General features: G+C 42.7%; 1 protein-coding gene across 3 annotated transcripts in view; it reads left to right on the plus strand.

Moving 5' to 3' along the window:
* Nucleotides 1-24,422: 24,422 nt before the first annotated feature.
* dachd (dachshund d) overlaps nucleotides 24,423-26,673 on the plus strand; it is a 152,296-nt gene continuing 150,045 nt past the window's right edge. For all 3 annotated transcript variants that reach the window (XM_056289223.1, XM_056289222.1, XM_056289224.1), the window contains exons 1-2: nucleotides 24,423-24,736; nucleotides 24,850-25,409. In XM_056289223.1, the coding sequence (XP_056145198.1) occupies nucleotides 24,856-25,409 (554 nt within the window). In that variant the 5' untranslated portion in view covers nucleotides 24,423-24,736; nucleotides 24,850-24,855. The remainder of the gene's footprint in view (nucleotides 24,737-24,849; nucleotides 25,410-26,673) is intronic.

Genomic DNA, 26,673 nt, shown 5'->3' on the forward strand with positions numbered 1-26,673 from the left:
GTGTGTGTGGTGTGTGTATGGAATTCTGGAATCCAAACACACTGGAATTCTGCGTGTGTGGTGTGTATATGGAATTCTGGAATTCCAAACACACTGGAATTCTGTGTGTGTGTGTGTAATTCTGGGATTCGATACACTGGATTTCTGTGTGTGTGTGTAATTCTGGAATTCCAAACACACTGGAATTCTGTGTGTGTGTGTGTGTGTGTGTGTGTGTGTGTGTGTGTGTGTAATTCTGGAATTCCATACACTCACTGAAATTCTGTGTGTGTGTGTGTGTATATGTGTGTGTGTGTGTGTGTGAGCGAGAGAGACCGAGTGTTTGTGTGTCTTTGTGTGTGTAAACTGACACATCTTTTAATTGTATTGCACTCATGCTATCTAGTCCCAGAGTTAACTCGTAAAAGTGAAGTCTCAAGCAGATTCCCAGCATCTGCCTATTTAAGATTCATAGAAAAGACCATCCACCCCAATCAATATCTACTTGAGCTTTAAGTTGCGTTATGCGTCCCCTTCACAGGCATGATTTAAAACATCAGCACAAAGTATTCTTAATTTTATTGCCTGCCGTAAATTAAAATTAATGATGCTGACATCCACAATTAACAATGAAAAATGCAGATTCTTATAATTACTTTAGCAGTATTATTGTTTCCAGCCCGGGCTGAAGGTGCTCCTCGAATGCTCCTCAACAGTCAGTAAAATACAAAAAGACAGCTTCATTACATTTTATTTGCTATAGGAAACAAAAAAGGGGTCTAACAAAAATCCACAGCTCATTTGGGAATCTCTCGCCATGCATAATTAAGCAAATTTGATTGGAATTAAGCATGACTTCTTTTGGTTGGGTTTTAATGAATGCAAATCAGGCATCTACATCCCTAAGATTAATTTCAGCCAATTAAAAAACAAAGCTTGTTGGAAAGTGTAAAAGTGTTCAAACTGGGCTTTCTGTCTCCCCCCCCCTCTCTCTTCTCTCTCTCTCTCCTCATCTCGTCTTCATAGCATGCACTCAAGAGACCCCCCCCCCAACACACACACACACACAACTTTGATCATTAGCATGAAGTTACAGGCAAACAGTGGGAATCTGGATGCCAGAAAAGTGCTGCCACAAGCCCCACGCCTTTTTAATTTGGATATTACTACAACTTCATACTGTCTTAGTACAGTAATACTTTCCTTTCTGCAATACTTTCTTCATCACTGCGTAACATAACTACATAATGAATTTCAGTGGAGATTGGTAACACAGAAAGAAGAACAAATACACATACTACTACTACTACTGCTGCTACTACTACTGCTACTTTCAGCTGCTCCCATTAGGGGTCGCCACAGCGGATCATCCCTTTCCATCTCTTCCTGTCCTCTGCATCTTCCTCTGTCACACCAGCCACCTGCATGTCACCGTGCCAACATTCATAGTTCCGACTCTCACCTCCACACTCCTACCCTTCCTCCTCTCCCGCTGCCTCTGGACATGCCTTCCCCCTCTCCTTCTACTTCGCCCAACAGTAGCATAGTTTCCGCTGGCACCCTGCTGGCTAGCAGTACCGGTGGCGGTCATTGGTAACCCGGGCCTCGACCGATCCGATATGGAAATCTGATTTATGAGCCGCATATTTGATTTGGCAAAGATTTTATGTCTGCTGCACCTTCCTGACGCAACCCTCCACATTTATCTGCGCTTGGGACCGGCACTAAGAATGCCCTGGCTCGTGCATCCTGAGTGGCTGGGTTAACTTAAAATACAAATAAAACATGCTAATTCGATCCCTATGGTGGAAAAGTAACGTGAGGAGAGTTGTAAAGTGACACTGCAGCGGGGCTCGGCAAGACAAAATGCCGCGATTACTCAACATTAGTTTGCCTACAATAATGTCAGCACAACCCTGATATCAACCTTTATCAGTGTTCAAGAGCATTCAATCCATCTGACTTAAGCACTCAGCAGATCTCATCGTGGTATTTTCCATGTGAAAGCACCATCGCACACCAGGCCAGTGACAAATAACCGCAGCTCACCCCAGTAACAAATGTCAGTGTCAGACAAGTGTCTATCTACGGTGGGCTTTTGTGAGTGTGTGTGTGTGTGTGTGTGTGTAGGTGCTCGTCTCATCATGACAACCTTCCTACAGTGGATTAGCCTTCATCTCAGTGTGTGACACGATGTCCTCACGCTTATGAAGACAAGGAACTCCACCGCAACGAGTAACTCCTGATGATTTGGAGGGTCGGATGTAAACGCTAATGATTGAAGGTGTGGGTGTGTGGTTGGTTTGGGGGGGGGTGGGTAAAGGCGGGGGAGCGGGCACCTTTGGGCTAACGCTCATCTGCATGTACGCGCCTCCGAGAGTGGCCGGCGCATCAATTCGATCTCTCACATCAAAAGGCAAACAGTGATGCAAGTCAGCACTTCCTCTGTCAATGTCATTCCTTGAAGTGATTCCTCTTGCGCATCGGGAGGGAGGGAGCGGGGGGAGGGCAGAGAGTAGGCAATCAGATCTATTGACATCTCTTTAAAGGAGATTCATGGTGGGAGGAAAGAGGAAAAAGTGAGGAAAAGCGTTTCTTCATTCCACCTGCCCGCCGCAGAGGCTTGCTGTGTTTAGATTGCATTAATCCCTCTGTCTCTACCTGTTACCGAGCTTTCATTAATGTTGTCTTTTAAAATCAAGTCTCCTGCAGAGCAGGGGTGGAGTGGGGGTGGAGTGGGGTAGTGTTGGAGGGTTTTTTTGGGGGGGGGTGGATAACTCAGAAACTCCACAGGAAAGTTCAAAGCGGCACCCAGAAACCCCTTTATGTGTTCCCCTTAATCATTCAAAAAGCTCATCCTGGTATGCGACTTGCGTTGCTCTTTCCATATGACGGCAAGAATTAATATTTGGCCTCTGATGCATTCTTTTTGAAAGAATAAAGGAACGCCAAGGAAAAAAAAAAGCATTATCTATTCAAGGAGCGCAGGGAATAGTCTCTGGCGGCGCCTCGCAGTTGTGCTGTAGCTGCTGCGTCTCATTTGGCGCGGCGCAGATCAGAGCACCGCAGAAGGCTGCGTTTCGGCGGGAGAATGGAGAGCGGGACATTGTAGTGTTTCATTAGAACCCTGTGGGAGAGTTTTGTAGAGGCAGGCATGCTGTTGAGCCTATTTGCATCACGTTAGCTTTGAATAGATATGATAATATTGTGATAGTTTGGAATCACTCCCTCTAAAGTGGTTTATGTGATGTGATTCTTTTTTTTTCTGTCTTTCTTTTTTTTTCTTTTTCTGGGGGACAGGATGTCTCTGGCAGGGCCTGTTGGAAAAGGAAAGTCTCTTTAGATATAAGAGTCTGTATTACTTCTTCTCTCATATCTATCTATCTATCTATCTATCTATCTATCTATCTATCTATCTATCTATCTATCTATCTATCTATCTGTCTGTCTGTCTGTCTGTCTGTCTGTCTGTCTGTCTGTCTGTCTGTCTGTCTGTCTGTCTGTCCGGCTATCTATCTATCTATCTATCTATCTATCTATCTATCTATCTATCTATCTATCTATCTATCTATCTATCTATCTATCTATCTATCTATCTATCTATCTATCTATCTATCTCTGTCTCTCTTTCTGTCTCTATCTCTCTATGGATCTCTCTATGGATCTATCTATCTATCTATCTATCTATCTATCTATCTATCTATCTATCTATCTATCTATCTATCTATCTATCTATCTATCTATCTATCTATCTATCTATCTATCTATCTATCTATCTATCTATCTATCTATCTATCTATCTATCTATCTCTCCATCTGTCTGTCTCTCCTATTGTATTCATTTTATTTTTATTTTTATTTTTATCTATTTTTTGAGGAGGGGGGGGGGTCAGCTGCTCATACCCTGTGTTAATGTAGTAACTCTGATGCCTTGGGCTTTCTATTTTACTCGGTAAAGGCTCATTGCTATATAGACTTGGCCTTATGCTTACTTTATGCACCAAGGATCACACATTCAAGTTCACTAGAGCAGACCTACGAGCCTTTTGAAGCATTTGGACCGCATTATTATGACTGTATGGGCTTCCTACATTTGTAACCCAGCCATCAGTGTAAAATGTGTTATCCGCCGACTCCTGAATGCAGTGAGACAGAGAGCCAGGAAAATGTGTGTATCCCTTTATTTCCACACATAGAAACACAACAGAACGCGGTGAAAGGCTATTCAGTCTGTTTGTTTCAGACGGCCCCGCTGAAAGAAAGGAGAAGTGGAATAACTTTGCAAAGTCTTTACAGAAGCCATACAATCAGCCATGGCTTTAAAAAAGTGTTTCAATTAATGCTCCTCAGATTGCATTTGACTATTTAAAAAGCGGCTGCTGTGGAGAGATTCTGTCTGATAGGTATTAGGCTAAATTGTGTGGTGTGAAGAGATGCTATGAAGAGATGAGAAGCCCAGGGGACAACATGGAGGACAATACCAGCGTTCTCTCTCAGGGGGATTTCATGCTGCCGAACTGAATTTGAATACATAAAGGACAATTAAGAAAAAGCTGGGCTGTCTTCCTCTCATCCACTTAAGAGTCTACTAGGGTCTTATTCTGGAATGAAAAGAAAAAACAAAAATAAGAGTTTGACTGTATAAAGGAGTGAGAGTTATGCCAGAGTTGGCTTATGGCTCATGAATTGCAAATTTCCCCTCTAACCCTGCAACTACACTTGTGATGAAAGGTCATTTATTTAAGAAAATGAGATAATCCCTGATTGCTGCAACAACCCACGGTCAATGCACCGTGTTGCAATAGCCGCATTGTGACTGGATTAGTCAACATATAAGTGTCGATAATACATCTGCAAGCGAAACCCTAACCCTAACCCTACAAGTCACATAACAACATCATGTAACGCAACTTAAAATAATGCAACACAACACAGCATACCGTATAAAACACATAAAATAACAACACAATAAAACTTTGCACAAAAAAAAAACAAAAAAAAAAACAAAGAATGCAACATGTCCGTCTCAGTAGATTTTCCATGCTCAGACAGGCAACGCCCAACACATTCTCCTTTCTTAGTTTTCCTGTTTGGTCTGCCCCTCTTTACTTTGCCCCTTATCTGAGCATCATTCATTCCTCCTCCCTGATCCTGCATTTGGCTGTGGCCTGTGTGGATTGGCACCATCCCATATCCCTCTTCAGCTCCGTGAAAGACACTGCTCCACACTATTCTTTGTCTTCCACTACCCATGGGAGAGAGATAGAGCGGGAGAGAGAGAGAGAGAGAGAGAGAGGAGTTGGCACTGACATTTAATAATCTGCCATCTTACCTGTTTGCATCTGACGCTGTGCCAGACTGTATATCTGCATCTTGATCTGGTGCAAATGAGTGTGAGACACTAATTTCTTATTGCTTTAGCTCTGTTCAGATTATGTATGTACATTTTGCCTGATGAAATGAAGAAATAAACAATGTTTAAGAGGGTGGTGTACGTGTAACCTTGCAAACTTTTTTCCCTGATGAACATCTGAACAGTATTTGTGCTTTTTCAATTTAGAGTCATTGTGCGGATTTTTTTGCAGAACATTTTTAATCTCTTTAATGCACTCTGCACATATCTTTAATGCAGGTTGTAAAGTGGTTTTAGGGCTTGCTCTGGTTTTATGAAACATGGCCCCCAAAGTGTGCAGCCCAGCCCGTGGGTGTTGTTGTCCGTGTTACCTGTAGGGGACACTGTTGTGTGGCTGCTTTGTGTTGAAATAGGAGACAACAGCGAGCAGATCCACAAACTGGTGCTCTTTCTCCCGTCTCCAGCCAGCTCTGTGACATTGAAGACATGAAAGACAGGACAGTGTGAGCGAGGGAAGGATTACAAAGTTGTTGTTGTTTTTCTTTGAAAACTGAATACCAACAACAACGTCATTTTCAAGGGGGAAGGTTCTTTGGGATTTAATCTCTCCTATGATGAATGGTAGTTATTTTCATTTGCAGTTGTTAATTAATCTTGCTATAGCGGTGGCGAGTTAATATACACCCAATAAAGAATCTTATGTACATATGTCTGAAGACATCCTACAATTGTAAGATCATTTTCTCTCTTGCATTATGTTAATCACAAAATCCCCCACATTTGAGTGTCTGGGAGAAGAATATTCCAGGCAATTATGAATGGGCTTTATTACAAAGTACACAAATTAGATATCCTAAATGAGTCCATCCAAAGCATTTGTATGTGCCATTTAACTCTGAAATCCTTGTTTACCGAACTCCAACAACGGCACATATGAATCAACTGCTGGGCATTAATCATGAAGTACAAGAGCCCAGATGGTACAATCTTAGCCAAGCTTGGATTAATATGGGAGGGTGAATAACTGCTGGATCAAAATCCTCTCAAGGACCTTTGAAGAATGACATGAACAATCATTGTTGTTTGACTGTGTAGTCTATTATGTCAGCCGAGCGCGGTGACCTACAGTAAACCAAGGGGTCCTATGACTCATGGTGGGGCACTGCCCAGACTTCTTGACGGATTACAGTAAGGATCCTAAAATCCATCTACGTTTAACTTACCGACCTCTGATAACATGGTGGTGACATGTCCAGATTTCATCAGTATCAATGTTCCATGCGGAAAAAAATTAAAACCACTGAAGTATGCATTGCGAAATGTGTGGCACACTAATGATGATTTCATATCATTGATTCTTCCCATTATTCTAGTTTGTGGATGCTTTTCTGGCAAGCAAAACTGTTTCGAATTTCAACTTTCATGGGTTTGTCTGAGTTTAGATGCATTCAGTGCCAATCTACCTGACATCACGGCATGGGACTCAGCACACTGATATGTATTAATGCAGATTATAAAATCATTAATTGATCATGAATGTCCAATAAAGAATGCTTTATGAAATATCTCGTCAGTACACTTTGAATTAGAAAGTGCAGCATTGATGCGGGTGTGGTTTTCATGGGCATGGACTCTATGGACCAGAACTATTTGTTTGCAATGACATTTGTCAAATGAACAATTTAATTAAAGCTCTCTGACTTTAAATGTCACATATACAAGTCAATACAACAGAGTTCCTCATATACTTGTGTCAATGAAGACTTGTGTCTCTGAGACCTATCCAAAACCAGATCATAAAGAGATTTGAAATTAGATGTACTGCACAGTAAGGGGAACTGTATAACTTAGATAAAGAAATATTTGAAATAAGACATGTTATCTGTGTTCTAGGGTCTCTAATAATTTTATTATCTCTGCCAGGCAGTAGCTTGGAGGGCAATATGTGTTTGGTGTGCGTGCGTGTGTGTGTGTGTGTGTGTGTGTGTGTGTGTGTGTGTATCTGTCGCAGCTAATCTCGCAAACTACTTGATTTATCAGCTTTTTTTTCTTTTCTTTTTTTTGTGCAGTTATGACTGTATGTTGAAGAACCTCTGGTGGTTGCGGTGGTTCAAAATCCCCGAAAAACGTTTGTTCTCGTTATCGCTGCTCCCTCTCTCCATTCACTCTCTAGCTCGCTCGACCAATGCATCTTTCTGTCACTGCCTAATCTGAGTCAACCGTGCGCATGCATGACTCCCCGCCACGCGGAAGTGCCATAGTTGCAAACTTTAAAACTCCATTATAAAAATACAATTTCAAGAGTAGGATTGATCAGGGTCACAGCTGGAAATCGTTTCGGTAGCTACCATAAAGCATTTCCCATGGCTGAGCTATGTTTTCTTACCGTTGCCATGCGTGACTCACATCTTTGGTTGAGTCAGATTGGGCAGTGTCAAAACCAAAACATTACGTGTTCGGGTACGAGTCTTGAAAGTAAATGAGAAGTTGATCGTATTTTGCAAGCCAGAGAGTCATTCACTGCTGATCTCAGCACAGGAGAACTGGCAGAACACTGGATGAACCAAAAATAATTAATCTTAGTCACTTTGCTGAAACCCGGAAGTGCCATAGTCTCCGATGTTGAAACTCCACTATAGAAATACAATTTCAAGAGTAGGATTAATTACAGTCCCAGCTGGAAGTCATCTCAGTAGCTACAATAAAACATTTTCCATGGCTGAGCTATGTTTTCTTAGTGGTGGTTTATGAATGGAAGTCAGTCAGCAGAGCAGCCATTCACCTTCGTTCATTTTATATCATGAAAACCGCGTTGGTTAAACAAAATTGAAGTCTTTTAATAAGGGCTTTGAAATTATGATCGCCTGATCTCTGTCATTTCATGTCAGACTTGGTCGCATTCGTGCAGAGGTCCACCTGAGAGGCTGCACATCCACAGGCTGACAGGTAAAATGTTTTTATTAGGTAGGCTTTTTAGCTTGAGCGCTGCATATTAACAACGTTTTCCCCCCATATTTCCTGTTCAATCGACTTGGGCACTGTGCAAAAGTCTTATAACGACAGGAAAAAACACTGGTTTTTCTGCCCGTGTGTGTGTGTGTGTATTTCCCTTCTCCCGGTAGGCGAAAAAAGAGTTTGTCGTTAAGTTTGAACACCGGAGAAGAGGAAATACGTTATGCCTGGCGGAGATCTGCACTCTACTGAGTGCACTTTTCTAGTTTGTTATTTAATTCAATTTCGTTATGGATTAACGATGTAGACATGCTTATTTATCTCTTTATGTGAATAAGTAGCCTACATCTTCTTTTTTCCAACAAAGCAGACAAATTATTTCATTTAGCATGACCCCTTTAGACACACACACACTTGCTTGCTTGCTTGCTGGTTGTCCATCGTGCCCGATGATGACCATCTTCTTCTATTTGTGGGTCCTTTGAGGACTCAGATAGCAGAAGATACCTGCGCAGAGATGGTGTTTAAAGTGGCATGGGGGGTGCGCTTCTCCCAACGCCACATGACTTGATTGTAGAGGAGATGGTTCCGATGGCAAGGGGGATCCCTAGACGACCGGCACCTCCACACAACTGCAGGGGGCTGCCGGAAATCCAGTTTTTCGGAAACCGCCTCGAAGCGTGCCGCCACAGCTTGCTTTTCTGTTGGGGTAAGCTCCCTTAGCCTTATGTCTTCCAGACTCACCCACAAGGCAGCGGGGCAGTGGTTGATAGGTGCCAGGGCGTGTCCACCAGGGTGGGCCTGCACACCATATCTCTGGGGCCCACTGCTGCTCCGAGATCCCCTGCCAAGTTAGCCTGGGGCCGCAAGACCCCAGTTACCATGTGTGGCCACGGGGAGGCCTGGCAGGAGTCTTGGTGAAGGAGAGGCTATGTACTGGCAACCAGTGATTAAAGTGGGCCGGAGCTACCCGGATCCCGACACCGGCACTTCCCCTCCTCCCCCAAGTCAACCGGAGCTGAGATCCGGCACTCTGTAGACAGAAGTAATTTCAACCATTTTGTCACAGTAAAATTTAAAACAAAAAACATGATGCAGCCAATTCACAAGCATTACAAAATAAATCGCAAATAAAGTCGTTCTTCTATTTTTATACTACTTTACTTTTTCTAAAAGTTTGAATGATATCGCATCCTCACTTGACCCGCACCTGCCTGCTGTCTGGCTTTACCAGGCTTGACATCAAAAGAGACTGGCTTCACACTCACGGGTCAGGGTCAGTTCACCGCACCAGGCAGACAAGACTCGAGAGAGCGTCAACCTGCTACCTGCACTATTATCTTGGATTGGGGGGCATAAAGAGTGAGTATCTTCAGTGTATTTACAATAGTATTTCCAATAGTTTTGTCTAGCTCTGCTGTGGTTTTCATTCAAGCAACTAACGTTAGCGAACGTAACGTTAGCTAGCTAGCTAACTAGCTATCTTCCACCCGGTAACGTTGCTAGCTAGTTGCTGACGTTGCTGGCTAGTTGTTTGAATGCTGCAAGGCAAGCTAACTATCGGTAGCGTCCGGTAACGTTACCGGTAGCTAGCTAGTTATGCTTGTCCAACCTTAGCTCTGGCCATGCAATATTTTCATTCAAATAACTAACTAGCTAGCAAACGTTAGCTACCAGTAGCTATTATTGGCTGGAAGGGTGGAGACAGTAGGTAGGGGCTGGGATGGATGGAGGGGTGGAGACAGGTAGGGGCTGGGATGGAAGGGTGGAGAAAGGTAGGAAGGGGCTGTTTTGTTTCAGCATTCAATTTTTATTGCTGAAAAACTGGTTTGTTTTATATTGTCCAACCTTAGCTCTGGCCATGCAATATTTTCATTCAAATAACTAACTAGCTAGCAAACGTTAGCTACCAGTAGCTATTATTGGCTGGAAGGGTGGAGACAGTAGGTAGGGGCTGGGATGGATGGAAGGGTGGAGACAGTAGGTAGGGGCTGGGATGGATGGAGGGGTGGAGACAGGTAGGGGCTGGGATGGAAGGGTGGAGACAGGTAGGAAGGGGCTGTTTTGTTTCAGCATTCAATTTTTATTGCTGAAAAACTGGTTTGTTTTATATTATGATTGGAATTGGAACATTAAATGTTGTGATTACTATTAGTAAATTCATGAAGTCTGTTCTGTGGCACTTTCAACTGATACAAAAGACTGATTAAAATGCATTTCAATTTTTAAATTGAACATGTAGCCAGTGATTTATTGAGCATGTATTGTGTGTGTGTGTGTGTGTTCATGTGCTCGTAGGGTTAACTTCCTGATTTGAGACGCAGTATTGAGGCCGACTATCACTCCCGCACTTTTGCCCACCTCTCTAATACAGAGATTCCCCACTTACCAAATCCCACTTTAACCCCTGCTGGCAAGGGAAGGCTTACACGCTAGCATGCTTCCCTATTCGCCACAAAGGCTAGCCAGCGGCAGCAAGCTAAGGGCAAGAAGGACACAAGCGGGTTGGAAGAACACATGCACCTTCCCTCCAACTACACACTGCTGCACTAGACGCATCACAACACCCTGTGTGTATGTACACACACACACACACACACACACAACAGCGTAACTAGTCAGCTCCGGGCCCCAATGCAAGATGGTCAGAGGGCCCCGGCCTGCCCATCACAATCAGACGTAGCATAACATAATTTCAGTGGTGAATGAAGAAACTGAAAGCACTGCACAGTTGACGCCTAAATGAAATGATTACAAGGAGACCGCCGTGCTGTAGAAGAGGAGTCATAATAACAAGATAGTGATAGACTAGCCTACTTTGTTTTCTTTTTTCTTTTTTTTTGGATCCGCCCCCCCCCCCCTTTTTTTTTTTTCTCCCAATTGAATCCGGCCAATTACCCCACTCTTCCGAGCTGGTCCGGGGAGGGCTGCAGACTACCACATGCCTCCTCTGACACATGTGGAGTCACCAGCCACTTCCTTTCACCTGACAGTGAGGAGTTTCACCAGGGGGACGCAACGCTTGGGAGGATCACGCTATTCCCCCAGTTCCCCCTCCCCCTGAACAGGTGCCCTGACTAACCAGAGGAGGCGCTAGTGCAGCGACCAGGACACATACCCACATCCGGCTTCCCACCCACAGACATGGCCAATTGTGTCTGTACGGATGCCCAACCAATCCGAAGGTAACACAAGACTAGCCTACTCAACAAAATCTGGTGTCGGAGCACCATAACAGATGAAAACATCATCGTAACAGCGGTACCCACACAATGACAACATTACTGCACATCGGCCTTATAAACACAAAAAAAAACCAAGTGTGTAGGTTGATTATTAGTCAAATAGATAATAAATAAGTTCTACTTACATTGTAGGCACACTCTCTGGGCCTGTCGCGGAGCGAAGTCGTCTATTAAAATCCTTTAAATCCACCTAGCAGGCGCTCACTTAGTTGCTGTCTTGACACGTTGCCAGCTAGCTAACTCTTCTGTGTGGCGTTTGCTGTGCAGTAATACGGATGTCCATAATTACAAGCGGGTACACTTTGCATATTTTTGAACATACCGTATACCGTAGACTCAGTGCTTGAGATCTTTGATACGATAAGTGTTGAGCTAATGAGGGCCCGTGTGTGCAGGCACCAATGCAGCTGCATTACCTGCATATATGGTAGTTTAGCCACCACCACCACCCCCCCCCCCCCCCACACACACACACACACACACAAACCAACTGGCTCTATCCTGACTTTGCTTTGTCTCTACTTTAAGTATTCCAGCAGAATTGTCATTCTGATTCCAAAGGACATTGCATCTCATTTCTTGTCACTTGTCGCCTAAATTCCTAAAGGTACAATTAGCATTTTGTTTGACAAAATGTTAAAAGGTTCATAGATTGATATTTGCAACAAAAAAGGGGGAAAAATGCAGCTGGATATTTTTTTTCCAAATGCAAATTCTGACATTTATTCCCTTTTATTACACATACTCTGTTTATGGATTGTAAAACTGTGCATACATTTAATGGAAGTTAAGTAAAATTACAATGTTTAAAGACAATCAGCGTGGCAAACCGGCGAGTGTGTAATTTAGTGTTGTGTGGCAGTGAAATGTTTTATGGGCCATGATTTACGTCCTGTGCATGGCATTTCTAATGAGAAGGACCCACATTGCAGTGGGCCCCTGTTCCAGGAAACTACATTTACAGCAGATCTTTTTTCTCAAGAGTGCTTTTCCCTCGTGAAATAACGTCAGCACTTTCCCACCTTCAAAGTCCTTTTGTTTCCAGATCTATTAACAATTCTAATTGTACAGGAACACTTGTTAAGTAAGGCTGGTAAATAAAGCAGGAAACGCATTATTTCCTTTTAGTGCAGATTAAAGGTACAGCTATGCCGGGTTGAAACACATTAATGAGGTTTTAAATAAAAATGCTGGCAGGGAATTTACACCGCTGACTGGTTTAACTGCAGTGCGCAGTTGATTTTCCTTGATGTTAAAGGGGGAACATTATTTCACCCACTAATGAAAAATACATCTTTCCAGCCTCCTATCTGTTAATTAACTTGTTTGTGTTAAGGGATCTTCAAAAAAAAAGCGGGATACAATCGCTTTCGATCTGATTAAAGTAAGTGATACGTAATAGGGAGCCTGTTTTCCTTGGGTCCCTCTGTTAATTGAATAGCTTTGTGTGGCTTGGGAATGTTTTTCCCAGTCACAACAGTTTGCCTGGACGTCGCAGCTCAGGACGCCCCTATCTTAATTACGGATCGTTTTCCAAATGCGGTTCAATTTCCTCAGCAGGACAGTTTCTGTTAACTGCTATTTTTAAGGCCAATAACAATGTCAAGGCTCGGGATGATTAAAGCAATTAAAGTTTCCCTTTGTTTTCCGAGCACAGCGAGATAGGCCTGCCTGTTTGTACAGCATTTATTAAACATTTACTAAATGGAATTGAATCTGTCATCGATGAAGTTTTCTGAGACAATTACCTTTTAGCATGGCAAACACTGCTCACTCCGCCAGCGCCTCACAGCTTATGGCTGTGATTAGCCAGTTGATTTTCATCAAACCCATCTGAATCCTCCAGCAGAGAGAGAGTGAGAGAGGGGGAGAGGGAGGGAGGGAGAGAGAAAGAGAGAGAGGGAGAGGGAGGAAGTGGCTTAAGCATAATTTTACCATCGGAATTTCTCAATTAGCATACCACATTTTCTCCATTAGATAAACTGCCTTTAGAGAGCTGGCTGGTTTAATCTGTTTAATGTCCGTGTAAACTATAATCTCCTGATTCTAAAAAAAAAAAATCCCTTAAGGACATCATTCGCATACACTCATCATGAGACAGTTTTTGAAAGACATGATCGAGAGCAGCTTTTAAAGAGGGATTGAATGGTGATGCCACATTATGCTCCTCTTGTTTCTTGTTTCTTCTTTTCCTCTTCCCTTCCTGTGGCGCATGGATACAGAAGTTATGGTTTCACTTGCTTGAGTTTAGCTAATCGGCTATTCCGAGGTAATTGCGCCGCTCTCTGCTTGTCCTTGTTTGGCTATCTAGAGAACAAATAAAACCGTTTTCAGATTCTTCTGGTCTGTCAGGTTTCTCACGTTTCAGCCAAAGCGGTCATCAGAGTGCTGCAACAACACAGCCTTATTTTTTATTTTTTTTGTCTGTGAAGTTATGTCATGTTAAGTCACTCTTATCTTGAAATATGGCAGTTGCCGCTCTCTGAAGGCTAGTTTGGAAGAGATACCATGAGGCAACGCAATCCATGAATCAAACTATTATCTCAGATGGAATCAGGCTGGAGTATGGAGGAGAATGGGCGCAATCAAGACAGTACACGTACAGTACACGCTATCATTGTACAGCTGTGAGCGTATATGGATATAAAAATCAAGCTTTGTTGTTAGCCTATTGAACGACCAGCAGAGAGAAATTACACCGTTTACTTGTATATCATTGCCCTCCATCATACACTGCGGGCTGTATGAATTAGGACCTGCAAACACAGCCTCATTTTCCTTGCATCCCGCCAAGAGTCACTCCATTGATTACCCTTCCTCACGCCCAGGAAATGGCTCATGCATCTCGTGTACATTATAACAAATGTTCTCTTTGCATTACAATTGAATTGTGATTGTTATGTTCAATCAATGGGGAAAGGTCACAGGATCGCTCCTGCCAGCGCTTTAATGGAGAAGTCGATGGGGATTCATTTTAATCACTGCGGCTGTGGCAGAATGAGCACAACACTGAGAGACTGTCAATGGCCCGGTAATTACCGCTGTTTATACAGGTTTCTGCTTTAGCAATTTAGGTATCCACAAATCTCTGTGTTTCTCTCACCCTGGATATACAGGAGCCTGCCCGGCATCAAATGAAGTAGTGTAGGATGTGGGCCGTGACTGCTCTAATTGTGGGTCTATCGGTGAGGCTGGCTCTTTGAAAATGAGACGAGCTCCATTTGCTCCTCTTTTCAGGATTTATTTTACCCGAGGGATTGTATTTTACATATTGTGAAATGAGGAGCATTGTGTTGGTTCAGTTGAAAGGGCTGGATTGCCTCCCAGTTTTTATATCTGTAACAGTTGTCCTGTGAGGTGATCAGTGATAACCGCACCTAAACACCGTTTACCCACCTTTCTATTGTCAGAATAGGGAAAACTCACCTTTTTTACAGCTGACTTAATCAAATCAAAACACTAATATTTTCAAACATCCCATTTTATTTTAATTATCATGCATTTTGTACTGTCTCTTTCTACTTACATAGAATTCAGTCAGTTTTGCTATTTCTGTCTTTTTAAACGCACTACTCTAGCTCACATTTTCTCAGCAGCTTTATTTTCTGATGATGTCATCAGGCACACTCGTTTACATGCAGCCAATCAGATCAGATTATCAAATTATGAAACCCCGCCCACCGTTGCCGTCAACCCTTGGCTTGTCAATCAAAGGTCATGAATATTAATAAGACCAGACCACGCCCTCACAGTTGTTGAGACAATTGAGGACAGTTACGGATAAAGGTTTAAAAACACAATATTAATCATATAAAAATAAAACATTGTTGCTGAATGTTTTATTATGTTGTCTACAAGGTTTTTACACATGACAAGTTAAATCCAGTGACTGATTTTGGTACGAGTTTAAATCCTTATTTCTCACATTCACAGTAGTGGTGAAGTGGGGTTTAGTCGTACTTGTGCAGTGATGTGCAGTCAGGGGAGGCAGGGCAGGCAGTGCCTCACCCGGGCTAATAAGAAAGAAGAATAAGAAGAAATATGATAGTTACAAAAATTTCTATTTATTTATTATTTATTCATTTATTTATTTTTTACCCTTGATTTGTTAAGATTGTTGTAAAAAATAATAAAAAGATCATGTAAAACTTGTTTTATCAATAAAAGGCATGCCCTATTCAGGATGGCATGCTCCCAAAGCTAGCATTCGTGAATGCAGGCTGCTGAGGCAGAGTCTGCTTTTGCCTCTCTCTGGCACAAATAAATATAGTTCACTGCCTACCCAGCCATGGACCTCACTGCACCTTACTGTGTCAAGTCAGTCAAAATGCATCGGTACCACAAACGAAGGTAAACCAGACAGGAAGAGAGCTAGACGTGCAAGCTCTCTGCCTCAGCTGAAGAAGTCAGATTCTGCATTTTTACATGTTTTATTTTATTTTTTAAATACTTTCTTAATTGGTGGTTTTAAATGCGTTGGCTTTAACGAACAGGCTGATGAGCCCTCATCTACTGTCATCTTTGTCTTTATGCTCCGGCTGTGGAGCAGGTTTGCAACAATAGTACACATCAAAACAAGCAGTATCAACCTGGTCTGAGTTATTGAAAATTATGTATTTCAGTGATAATATACAGAAATTAATGCTTCTCTCAAAATACTGATTGTATTGGTAGTTGGTTTCCACGTGGTGATCAGCGTTTACCCTCCTTTTTATATTTACCGCTACGTCACAGCAGGTGAGTGTCTGTTAGCCACCTAGACAGTATACGTCTGTCCCGACAAACCTAGCTTCACTCCCTGGCTGTGGCTAATTTCCAGTTGGCACTCTTTTCAAAATCCTGTTTGTGTTCCCGCCACTTTCAAAAAACTTATTTTTTTAAGCACAAAAAGCGTGTTTAATACGCTATTGTTTGGCAAGCTGTCAGATTCCAAAAACAGTTGCCACGGCAGATTAGCGGACACGGACAGCCGGCCTGCGCGGTTCTACGGTACTTTTTTGATGTCTGTGGGTGCCGATGTGTTCTACGCATGCGCACTTCAAAAATCGCTTACTGAGTAAGCTAGCGGTTTCAATATATTCAGCGTTTTTTTTAACTGTGTAAGGTGTGCTTGAGTGCGCTGAAAGGCGCTCAAAAATAAAATGTATTATTATTATTATATGGCTCTGGCTTTCCCATCAGCATTGTTCTATACCTTGTTCGTGTTCACTGCTTTCATAGCAGACATCAGATGAGGTGGATGGATCTGTCAGTCAGTCCTATTCCAACCCTCCCCCCCCCCCAAAAAAAAAAAATATCCTAACCAGCATGTGATGTTCAGCTAAGTTATGGGTTAAATAACACAGAAAGTAGGGCAGCTTTTTCTTATGCATATTTAATACTATTCTGGGAGAATTTAGCATGATGACCATACTTAATTAATTCCTGGATTTTGTATTGGTGGTTATCGTAGTCCCTAAATGTATGTAAAAATGCAGGAAATTGGATTCAAATTGCAAATTTTCTTCTGGGGGCGGACCCCCAGACACTCCGTTTTATTGTGTCCCCCCTACTTCTCGAGCCAAACTTGCACCCCTTGCTCCCTGGCATGGCGGAGCCCGAATACAGCCCCTCTTTCATCCTCACTCCTTATGGTTGGATTTCTCAGTGGCTGAAGCCTAAACAAAACAGTCTGCAGATTGTGAATCAAGTTACTTTTCTAAACTATGATTAATCCAAGATACATTCAATTAGGTTTATTACAGTGATTAAAAGGTTGGTGTTTAAGAAAAAAAAAGTTTGGTATTGATTGCTTGGTGTCAGCTCACAACCAGACACCTATACCAAATTTCAGAAGCCAAATTTCACAGCAAAAAAAGTTGATGTGCAACTCATCTAGAGGTCCCAAAATATGATGACTGCCATCGTTCTGTCACATGATCACAATGCATATCAATGTTACCGATGAATGAGGATGTAATTGAGGGCATCCTCAATTATGGTTAGCCTCCTAGACCCTAACCATGACCTTAAAAGTCCCATGAAATGACATTTAGAGCATTGCAAACTTCTACAATTTGACCTATATCCAAATGAAGCAGAACAGATATATCTGAATGGGTTTTTGTGAGGGGGGGGATTTGATTTGACAGACAGCCAATCATAGACAGGCATTTCTAGAGGAACGTGACATTGATATACGATTGACTAGTTTCAGTTTGGCGGTATTAGATCACTCATCTTCTCTCAATCTCACTCCTGTTCATTCATTGAACATATCTGTTAGCTTACACCCATAACTACAGAATGACTAATAAAAAAAGTTTTCATTTGTCAGGAAGAGAAAAACACTATTCTTTGAAACACAAAAATAAGACTTTTTTTTAGTGTTTAATAGATATAAATTAAGTGCAGATCTAAGAGGTCACAAGAATGAAAATAAATTTTTCATTTAATGGGATCTTTAATCACACCAAACCCAAACCTAAGTTTAAACATCTCTAATCTAATAGCTAAACATGTAGTAATATCAAAGCGGCTGATCGGAGCAGATGTCCTCAACTCTGTCTTCATTCACCAGTCCCTCCATCATCATGTGTGTAGGACCTGCCAATATGCTGAATACAAACAGTTTGTCTGTGAGACTGAGTTGGACCAAACTCTCCACAAGCTGACAGTGAAGAAGGAAAGCTGACGTTGTTGATAACTGGTGACTGGAGAAATATTAGCACACAGCCTCAGCCATCGCTGTGCTCTCTGACATCTCCCTTTTACACCCGGCGGCCATGTTTGTGCTGCTGGGGTGTCTCAGGATAGATGGGGTCACGGCAGTCTAACCTTGGAGAAACAAATATTCATGATCAATAAGGGCTTTATTCCGAGCATCTAAATGATTCTTATGTTTGAAGCTCCTTCGTCTCTTCCCCTCATTAGCCCACGTGAAAGAGCGGTTTGATGATTAATGGAGGCTGGGCGAAAGGACATTTTAAAAGACTACACAATATCACTGCTTTCAAATGTCATGTAATCATAGGTTAGGGGAGAGCGTTGGGCGCAGAGAGCTAAGTGATGCTACCGATAATAAATTGTCTTTGAAATATAATACATGGCGAGGATGAATCTTTGTTCCAGGCTCAGTACACCAACTCTGTACAATTAAAGTTATTTATCTTTCTGGGTTTTTTTTTTTAAGTTCATCAATTATATTGTGATACACTTAACGTCCATAAGGGAATGATGTATGATTGGTCTAATAATTTCTTATTCACCATGCTTTCTAAAGCATATCAATTTTGTTAATACCATGTAATTAAAACACGTCAGTGCGCTACAAGTTGCCGGCTGTATTAATGACTATGAAAATTATTTTAATTAAATAGCCAATTATAGAAAAATCCTAACCATGAGAATTGACATTTAAATGAATTCAATTTAAATAGCTTTTCAACATTGTTTTATCAAAGCTTTATGGGGTGAATAAATTGTTACATCAAACAATATACTGTGTCATTGATCATAGAGAAGTCTTGTCCCATATCCATACATTTTATAATACTTTCTTAGTGCTGTAAATCATTTTGGGTGATTATAGTTTGACAGTACTCATTTGTTTGCAGCAATCTCACCCACATTTACTGTACTGTTATGCAGTTTAATGAAAACTCTGTGTCAACTATTAAAGTTGCTTTGTTGACCAAGCAGTCAGTTACACTGCAGCTCTTTTAAAGGGCTTTTTAAAAAAAAAAATTCCAGGTACAAACTGGATTGTGACTGTCGCAGTGAGTTTTAACAGCCCACCTGTTCTGAGTCCCTGTGAAAGAAACTTGGTTTTGTATTTGCGGTAAGTAAAACCCACATGCTGTTGAAGTGGTGCATCGTACATTAGGGGCAGTCAAAACGTGTAACGTGTTGCACGTCATGCAGACAAATGACTCGCTGTGGGCTCAGATCCTATCGGGGCCAACAGTCCTTCAAATAATGTCATCATTTGTAATAACGTAAGGCATTTTCAATGCACGCGCCCGCCAGATTATCAAATGGCAAAAGTGCATTGCACAATGGAGTACCAGGCCAAACCTTTCAATCTCCTGTTGTTGTGTGTTTTCAGGAAAGGGGTCAGCCGCTTAGAGCCCCGCCGATATGATGAAAGGCCTTTGTATCCCAAACTTCATGCGTACGTGTCCTGTGGCGCTTTCTAATCTCAGTTAGGCTAACCAAGCTCATATAGTATTTTCCTTTTTTTTTCTGCATAATGTTAATGAGAGTCATTTTTCAGACATTACAAGCTCGATGATTTGCAGTTAACCCATGCAAACATGAGGAATAGTGGGCAAACTATTGTGACATTCATTGTATATAATGAAATCTTAATATGGTGCATATTTAAGTGAAAGGTTAGCAACATAAAGGGCAAATGGATTGCCTGGCAATGAATTTTAAGCAGCTATTGATTTTACACTACAAGTTACCTCTCTCCCTGAATGATAATTTTAAAATGGCACACTGCTTATCTTAAAGACGATCGGAAACACAACAGGAATACACTGGTTTTTAAGGTGGAACGTATGATAAGCAGTACGGTGCCTGGTGTGGCAGCTAGGAGCATGTCGGAGTAAATGAGAAAATACTGCATGACGACTGTTGATTAAATGTCCAGTGTCCAAATAACGCATATCCAAAACATGAGATGACTGCTCCAACTTACAACATGTTGTAAAAGAGTTGTTTTTACTGAGAAAAAATTAGTGCCAATAAGCTGGTGTTTTGTGGAAAATTGATGGTAAATCCCTGAAGGTGTGTGTGTTGATGCATTAAAGGAAACTTAAAACACCAGTGAAGTTCTTTGAAACACCTGAAGCAGCTTGGTTCGACTCGGTGTTTGGGAAATTCACTGCAGGCTTTTGGCTGCAACTTAAAGACATCCAAACACTAAAGGCTTGTTTAATGGTGCTCCATAAAGTTTCCATTTAATGAGTTAAGTTATTACTGTTAAAAAGTTTATTTATCTCAAACTAGGTGAAATAATTTTTTTTTTCTTTGTTAGTCAAAAGAGGGGAAAAAAACAAACATCACAAGGCACTGCGGGTATATGTCCTCCAACAGATGAGCCGCTCACCAGCTTCAGTTGTTTTTCATGGTGTTGGATTTCTCTTTTCTGTGGTTGTTGCTCTTGTTTGTCTGGAAAGGAGCTGGCATAAGTGGGATAAATTTCAGTTTCCAACTGAGTCCATATAGCTTGGCATCCAGCGTTGTAAGATTGCTGCTGGTGTGCACAACGTCAACAGGCAAATTCACCGTCTAAGAAATGTGCAGTAAATATCTTAAGTCTGAATCCGTACAATCTTTATGATAACAGTTTTTTTCACAGTTGTTTACACACGAAAATTGGAACTTGAAATGCAGTCACTGAAACCTGAAACCCATGTACCAAATACCTAAACCAAGTCTGCAAAATTGCAAGCACAATTTCTGCTTTGCTCTCAGTTTTCCATTCTAAATCACACTTTTAGCAAAACACTGCGCACAGTTCTCTACATTAGGCACAACATTGGAAAATTAAAATCTCTTGTGTTCCTTTGGAAAGCAACACCGATCACAGTGCCAAGCTTTATTTACCAATTGGCAACACCCACGCCTCACAGGTGTTAACACTAGTTGCTTAATTTGTTCAGAAATCAGCGCTTTAGCACTATAAAAAGAGCACAAATGGGCTCTCCTGTTTTGGAGGACAATGGAGGTCAATGGTGAAGCAAGCGCTAGAGGTCAAGGAGTGAGAGGAAGAGGAGGACAAGGAAGGACAGTTGTCTCAGATGGTTGACCATGTGCGCAAGGGAGGCTATGCAGAGATTTCAGCCCAACATGAGCCACTACATTGGTATCTGTCACCCATACATTCAGAACAGAACAGGTGAGTTGTCCACTATCTGCACTATGCTACTGCTCTTCATGTATGCATACTTTAGTCCCACATATCAGTAGGTCTATGTTACTCAGTGATTGTTCGCCAGGGTTACAATAATATCGTTTCATATTGGAAAAAAGTGTTTACCTTTCAGTAACCAATCATATCATATTTAAAAGGATAATACAATGATAATAATAAAAAAAATTGCTTCTATGCACCTTTGCCTTTGTGCACTGCCTGTTGACACCTATGTCCTATCGGAGTTGAACCTAGTTTTTTTGACACTTAGTTGCATTGTCACCTTCTGACTAGATCCTTGCTTGTGTTGTATTAACTCTCAGATGTACGCTGCATTGGGTAAAAGTATCTGCTAAATGAAATTGTAAATGAAATTAAATATTTTTGGATCTTCTGCAGAACTGGGAGACGACCAGGCCATGGTGGAAGACACCGGCTGTTCACAGCAGAACGCTACTGTGAAGATGGTGGTGGTAAACAATACCATTGGACCACGAGAAATCCAGAACCACGTAATTACAGACAACACAATATTCAATAATATTCATGAGGTGTGGTTGTCTAAGTTGGACCATGTATTACAGCACAACCGAATCCAGATGAAACAGGTGTACAGGGTGCCATCTGGGTGAAACTCAGAGAGGGTTAAAGAACAGCGCTATGAATATGTGCAAGTACTGTGCAAGTATAGACACATTACGGTACTGTAATCCAGTGTACTGTGCTTCACCATATTGACTGCTCTAGGTCCATTTCTCATATTCTCGTGTTTGTTTCAGAGTCTCGGAGCTGGATGCTGCTGCAATTCAGCATGTTTATATTTTTATTGATGAGGCTGGCTTTAACTTAGCCAAAAGAAGGGGATGGGGATGGAACATTATTGGCCACTGTGCCATCGTACATGTCCCTGGACAGCATGGAGGGAATATCACTCTGTGTGCAGCCATCAGCCAGCAAGGCATTCTCAATTGCCTTGCCAGCCTTGGTCCCTACAACACCACCCTTCTCATCACATTCCTGGACACACTACATGGCATCCTCATTCCAGCCGAGCAGAGGGGCGGACCAGAGCAGCCCAGGTATGTTGTCATCTGGGGCAACGTGACTTTCCACCGGGCTGCTCTGGTTCATCGACCACCCACAACGTATTGTTCTATACCTCCCATCAGTCCCCATTCCTAAATCCAACAGGGATTTTTTTTTTTGGTATGGCGATGGAAGGTGTATGACCACCATCCCATCGCACGCAGGCCTCTTCTCCAGGCAGTGGAGGATGCATGTGTGAAGATGATGTGGGGGGCTTTCGGTGGCTGGATCTGTCACTCCAGAAGATTCTTCCCCTGCTGTTTAGCCAGGGAGAACATCACTGGTGATGTAGATGAGCTGCTGTGGCCATACCAAGTAGGAGGTAGCATGCAGCCTAATTTCTTTTGTCTTGCATTTGTTTTTTGTGTTTTAGAATTTAGAAAAAATAAGCCACTTTTATTTTCTTCTGGTTTTTTTTCTCTCACAGAAACCCATTCATCTTACTGCATGTTTTCTCCTGTTGTGTTTTGAATGTAACACTTTACATACCCAAGTGTTAGAAAATAAAAATGTTTTTGTTATTGTGTTGCATTTGTGTATATGTATTTGAGTAGACACACATTACTGTAGCAATCTTTTACAGCCGGCTACAGTGTAACACTGACAATGCAAACGGCATAAACCTACTGACGAGATAGTCACAGTAGTGTTTGGTGTGGAGCACATCAGTGTGTTGTCGGTTGGTAGAAATATATTTAAATATTTGAGTGTGTGTCATTTTGATGCAAAAAGCTATTTTGGAAAAGAGATAAAACAGTTTTGAATGCAGCGTTTGTATTTGCCAGAGATTTGTAGAGTTTTGTGCTTGTGGGTTTTGTGTTTTAGAGTTTGGAGAAACTGAGCCAAAGATTCAGAAAACGTGTGTAAACCGTTGTGAAAACTGTAAATGTCTTTTTTTTACATTTCATAGGTTGGAGGTGTGGAGGGTGTTAATTTGGTGAATCCGTTTTCCATCATCAGAAACTCTGCAGCGAGTTGTGAAGCCGGGCCTGACTGCAGTTGTGGTCAAAGCAATAATAAAAGAGGGAGAAGGAGTCTAGACGTATAAACGTTTATGTCCTCAGTCGGTGCCAGTTCAGAAACGGTACGTTGTGTTTTGCCAAACCTTTATTTAACTCGGTAGTCATGGAGGACTCCATTGTTTGATCCCTTCACCTGCTTACTTCATACGTTTTAAAACAATGGTGTAAAGGCGACCAGCAGCAGGAAATAGGAAAGAGCTGAACACAAATGTTACTCAGATTAAACCGTCTGACAGCGTTTGAACCATAATTATGAAAACTGTTCTTCAAATTGTCATCTGCGGCCTATTGTCCACCCGGTTGCTAAACAACAATAATAGTCAGAATAGCGGTTCAAAAGTTTACACGGTTTAATCTTGAGACGAATCCTCGACGTGCTCGTTAGGTTTGACCTGGTGGCCTCAGGTAACCATGCAGGACCCCGAGACTAAAACTGAACAGGATCAGGCTCCCTTTGTTCCACCGGCCATCAGCTTTGTCATCACACAAAAGAGATCGTCGCTATTTTCACTTATTAGTCTTTCTCTCTTCACACCTGCTTTTCTGCATATGTGCAATTTTGCACAAACTCACTTAGAGAAGCGGACCTCCTCTACTCTGAACCTCTGTGCTGCTCTTACTGTGTGCTTGGGTTGTCTTTTGCACTGTGTGTTTTTAATTTTGACACCGACAAACTTCCTACCCAACTGACTGATTGATTGACGTTTCAGCACGTGGGCAGCAGGTGTTGTGTGCGGCCGACGAACACCTCCAAGCCCATCAGAAATACCCCCTTTCACAATTACAGCGGCTTGGTTGCTTAAATAAACGTGGTTGGTTCCAACAGCATGATCCGGATCATGTCCCGGTCTCCCTCCATACGGTCTGTGATTCACCCCCGAAGCCTCCGAAACTTGGCGCTGACGGACACGCGGCGTGTTCGCCGTGCGGCCGCACGGCGGGTGCGCGTGGAGGCAGCAGTGTCCCCCTGGCTCCGCCCCCTCTGCGCCGTGTGACAACAACAACTCATCCACGGAGCGGAGCTGCACTTTTCAGCTCATTTCGCTCCTGTCATTCCTGCTCCTATCTTTGATCACAGCCCGCGCCTCCCTCCGCTCCGCTTGTTTTACTCCCCAACTCAGCAGAGGAGCAAACTCCCGTGGATTCTCTCATTTTGCTGGGGTTTTGCCGGCAGACGTATACTTTTCCCAGGACTGGGGTTTGTTTGTGTTTTTTTTTTTTTTTGGTTTTTTTTTTCTTTTCTTTTTTTTTCTCCTTTTTCTACTTTGAACTTTAAAATCGGCTCCTCTTTCCCCTCCGTGTTGTGTGTAGGTGACCATGGCCGTACCGGCTGCTTTGATCCCACCAACTCCTCTGGTCCCTCCGCCGCCGCCTCCGATATCCACTCCCTCCGTCACCACGTCGCCTCCGTCCGCCACCTCTTCCCCGTCTCCGTCGCTGGCGCCTCCCGGACAGAACCTGTTCCGATCGGAGCTGCTGGCCACCGGCAGCCCGGGCATCCCGACTCCGACCGGCGGGAGTCTGCCGGGCAAGCCGGTGTACTCCACCCCGTCGCCTGTTGAAAACACCCCGCAGAACAACGAGTGTAAGATGGTGGAGCTGCGGGGGGCCAAAGTGGCGTCGTTCACCGTGGACGGCTGCGAGCTCATCTGCCTCCCGCAAGCCTTCGACCTGTTTCTGAAGCACCTGGTGGGGGGGCTGCACACCGTCTACACCAAGCTGAAGCGGCTGGAAATCACGCCGGTGGTGTGCAACGTGGAGCAGGTCCGCATCCTGCGCGGGCTCGGCGCCATCCAGCCCGGCGTCAACCGCTGCAAACTCATCTCCAGGAAGGACTTCGAGACCCTCTACAACGACTGCACCAACGCCAGGTGAGTGTGCGCGGCGTCCGTCCGTGCGTGTGCGCGTGCGTGTGTGCGTGTGTATGCGCTGTTGAAATGTCGGTTTAAATTGACGCCGCCGGGTCGTGCGTAAAGGCACACCAGCAAGAGAGGGGGAGACATTTTTCGTTTCTGCGCAAGTGGCTGTTTGGGGAGATGGGACCGTGTTAATAACAAGCAGCGTCTGATGTTTGCTTATAAATATGACTTGTGTGTATGTGTGTGTGTGTGTGTCTGTGTGTGTGTGTCAAACTTATCCAGCTGTAGCAAAACATCCCCAACATAAAGGGTCTGTGGTGGTCTGTCCGACTACATTTTGGTGAGTGCGCATCGTCAAGAGAATTTAAAAAAAAATAGTTGAGAAAAGTTTTTCTAAACTTATTGTAGCTTTACCAGCCGGCCCACGACATCTCATATGGGTGTTAAAGGGTTAAATGAAGGCCAGGTGAATCCACCTTTCCAAAGGTCATTTCTAACTAGCCGGAGCCCCAAAGCAGAACCTGTCATCTTGTTTCCATTCTGGTTTCGGGCAACTCGTAGATTGCACTGTGTGTTTTGAACCCCTTTGAAAAAGAAGTGGCTCATTCCTCACAGTTGTGCCCTTGCCACCGGGACAATGTAATCTCAATTACGATGGCCTGAATTGTCAACATGTAAACAAGGAAAAATGCAGATGATTAAAACGAGAACACGCAAGTCGTTATGAGTCAAACGGATGTGTTTTCCTTTCAAATGTTGCCCGGCAGACGGGACATTACATGACGAGATTGCAGCCTTGACATTCACAATAGGCTGTTAAATACTGGCTACTGTGAAATAGACAGTGTTAAAGTAAATAGAAGAAATAATAATCGGACACGAAATTAAATTTCGACAACTCAATATGGAAAAACGGGACTGTGGAACAGTGGAATAAATAGTGAACGCTGGCGTCTTATCCTTGGATATTGCATTTACTAATCTTAAGGCAGGTTTTTATGGAGTTGATTAAAGTGGAGATCAATATTTGATTAAATGCCATCTTCAGTGTCCTGTTGCTTTGATGTATTGCTCAGTCTCATACGAAAGGTTCAGCCTGGTCAAATTTACCATCTTATCTCTAACAGTGATTGATTGCCTATTGATCTCCTATCTAGAAATGACCTGAAAATGCAAATACGGTGGACAGACTTGCATCACGGAGAAAAGTAATAAAAAATGTAATAGTCACACCATCAGGTCAGGTAAAGCAGCTTTAGGGTAACATATTATTTGA

Source organism: Lampris incognitus, chromosome 11 (genome assembly GCF_029633865.1).
Source record: "Lampris incognitus isolate fLamInc1 chromosome 11, fLamInc1.hap2, whole genome shotgun sequence".
Lineage (NCBI taxonomy): Eukaryota > Metazoa > Chordata > Actinopteri > Lampriformes > Lampridae > Lampris > Lampris incognitus.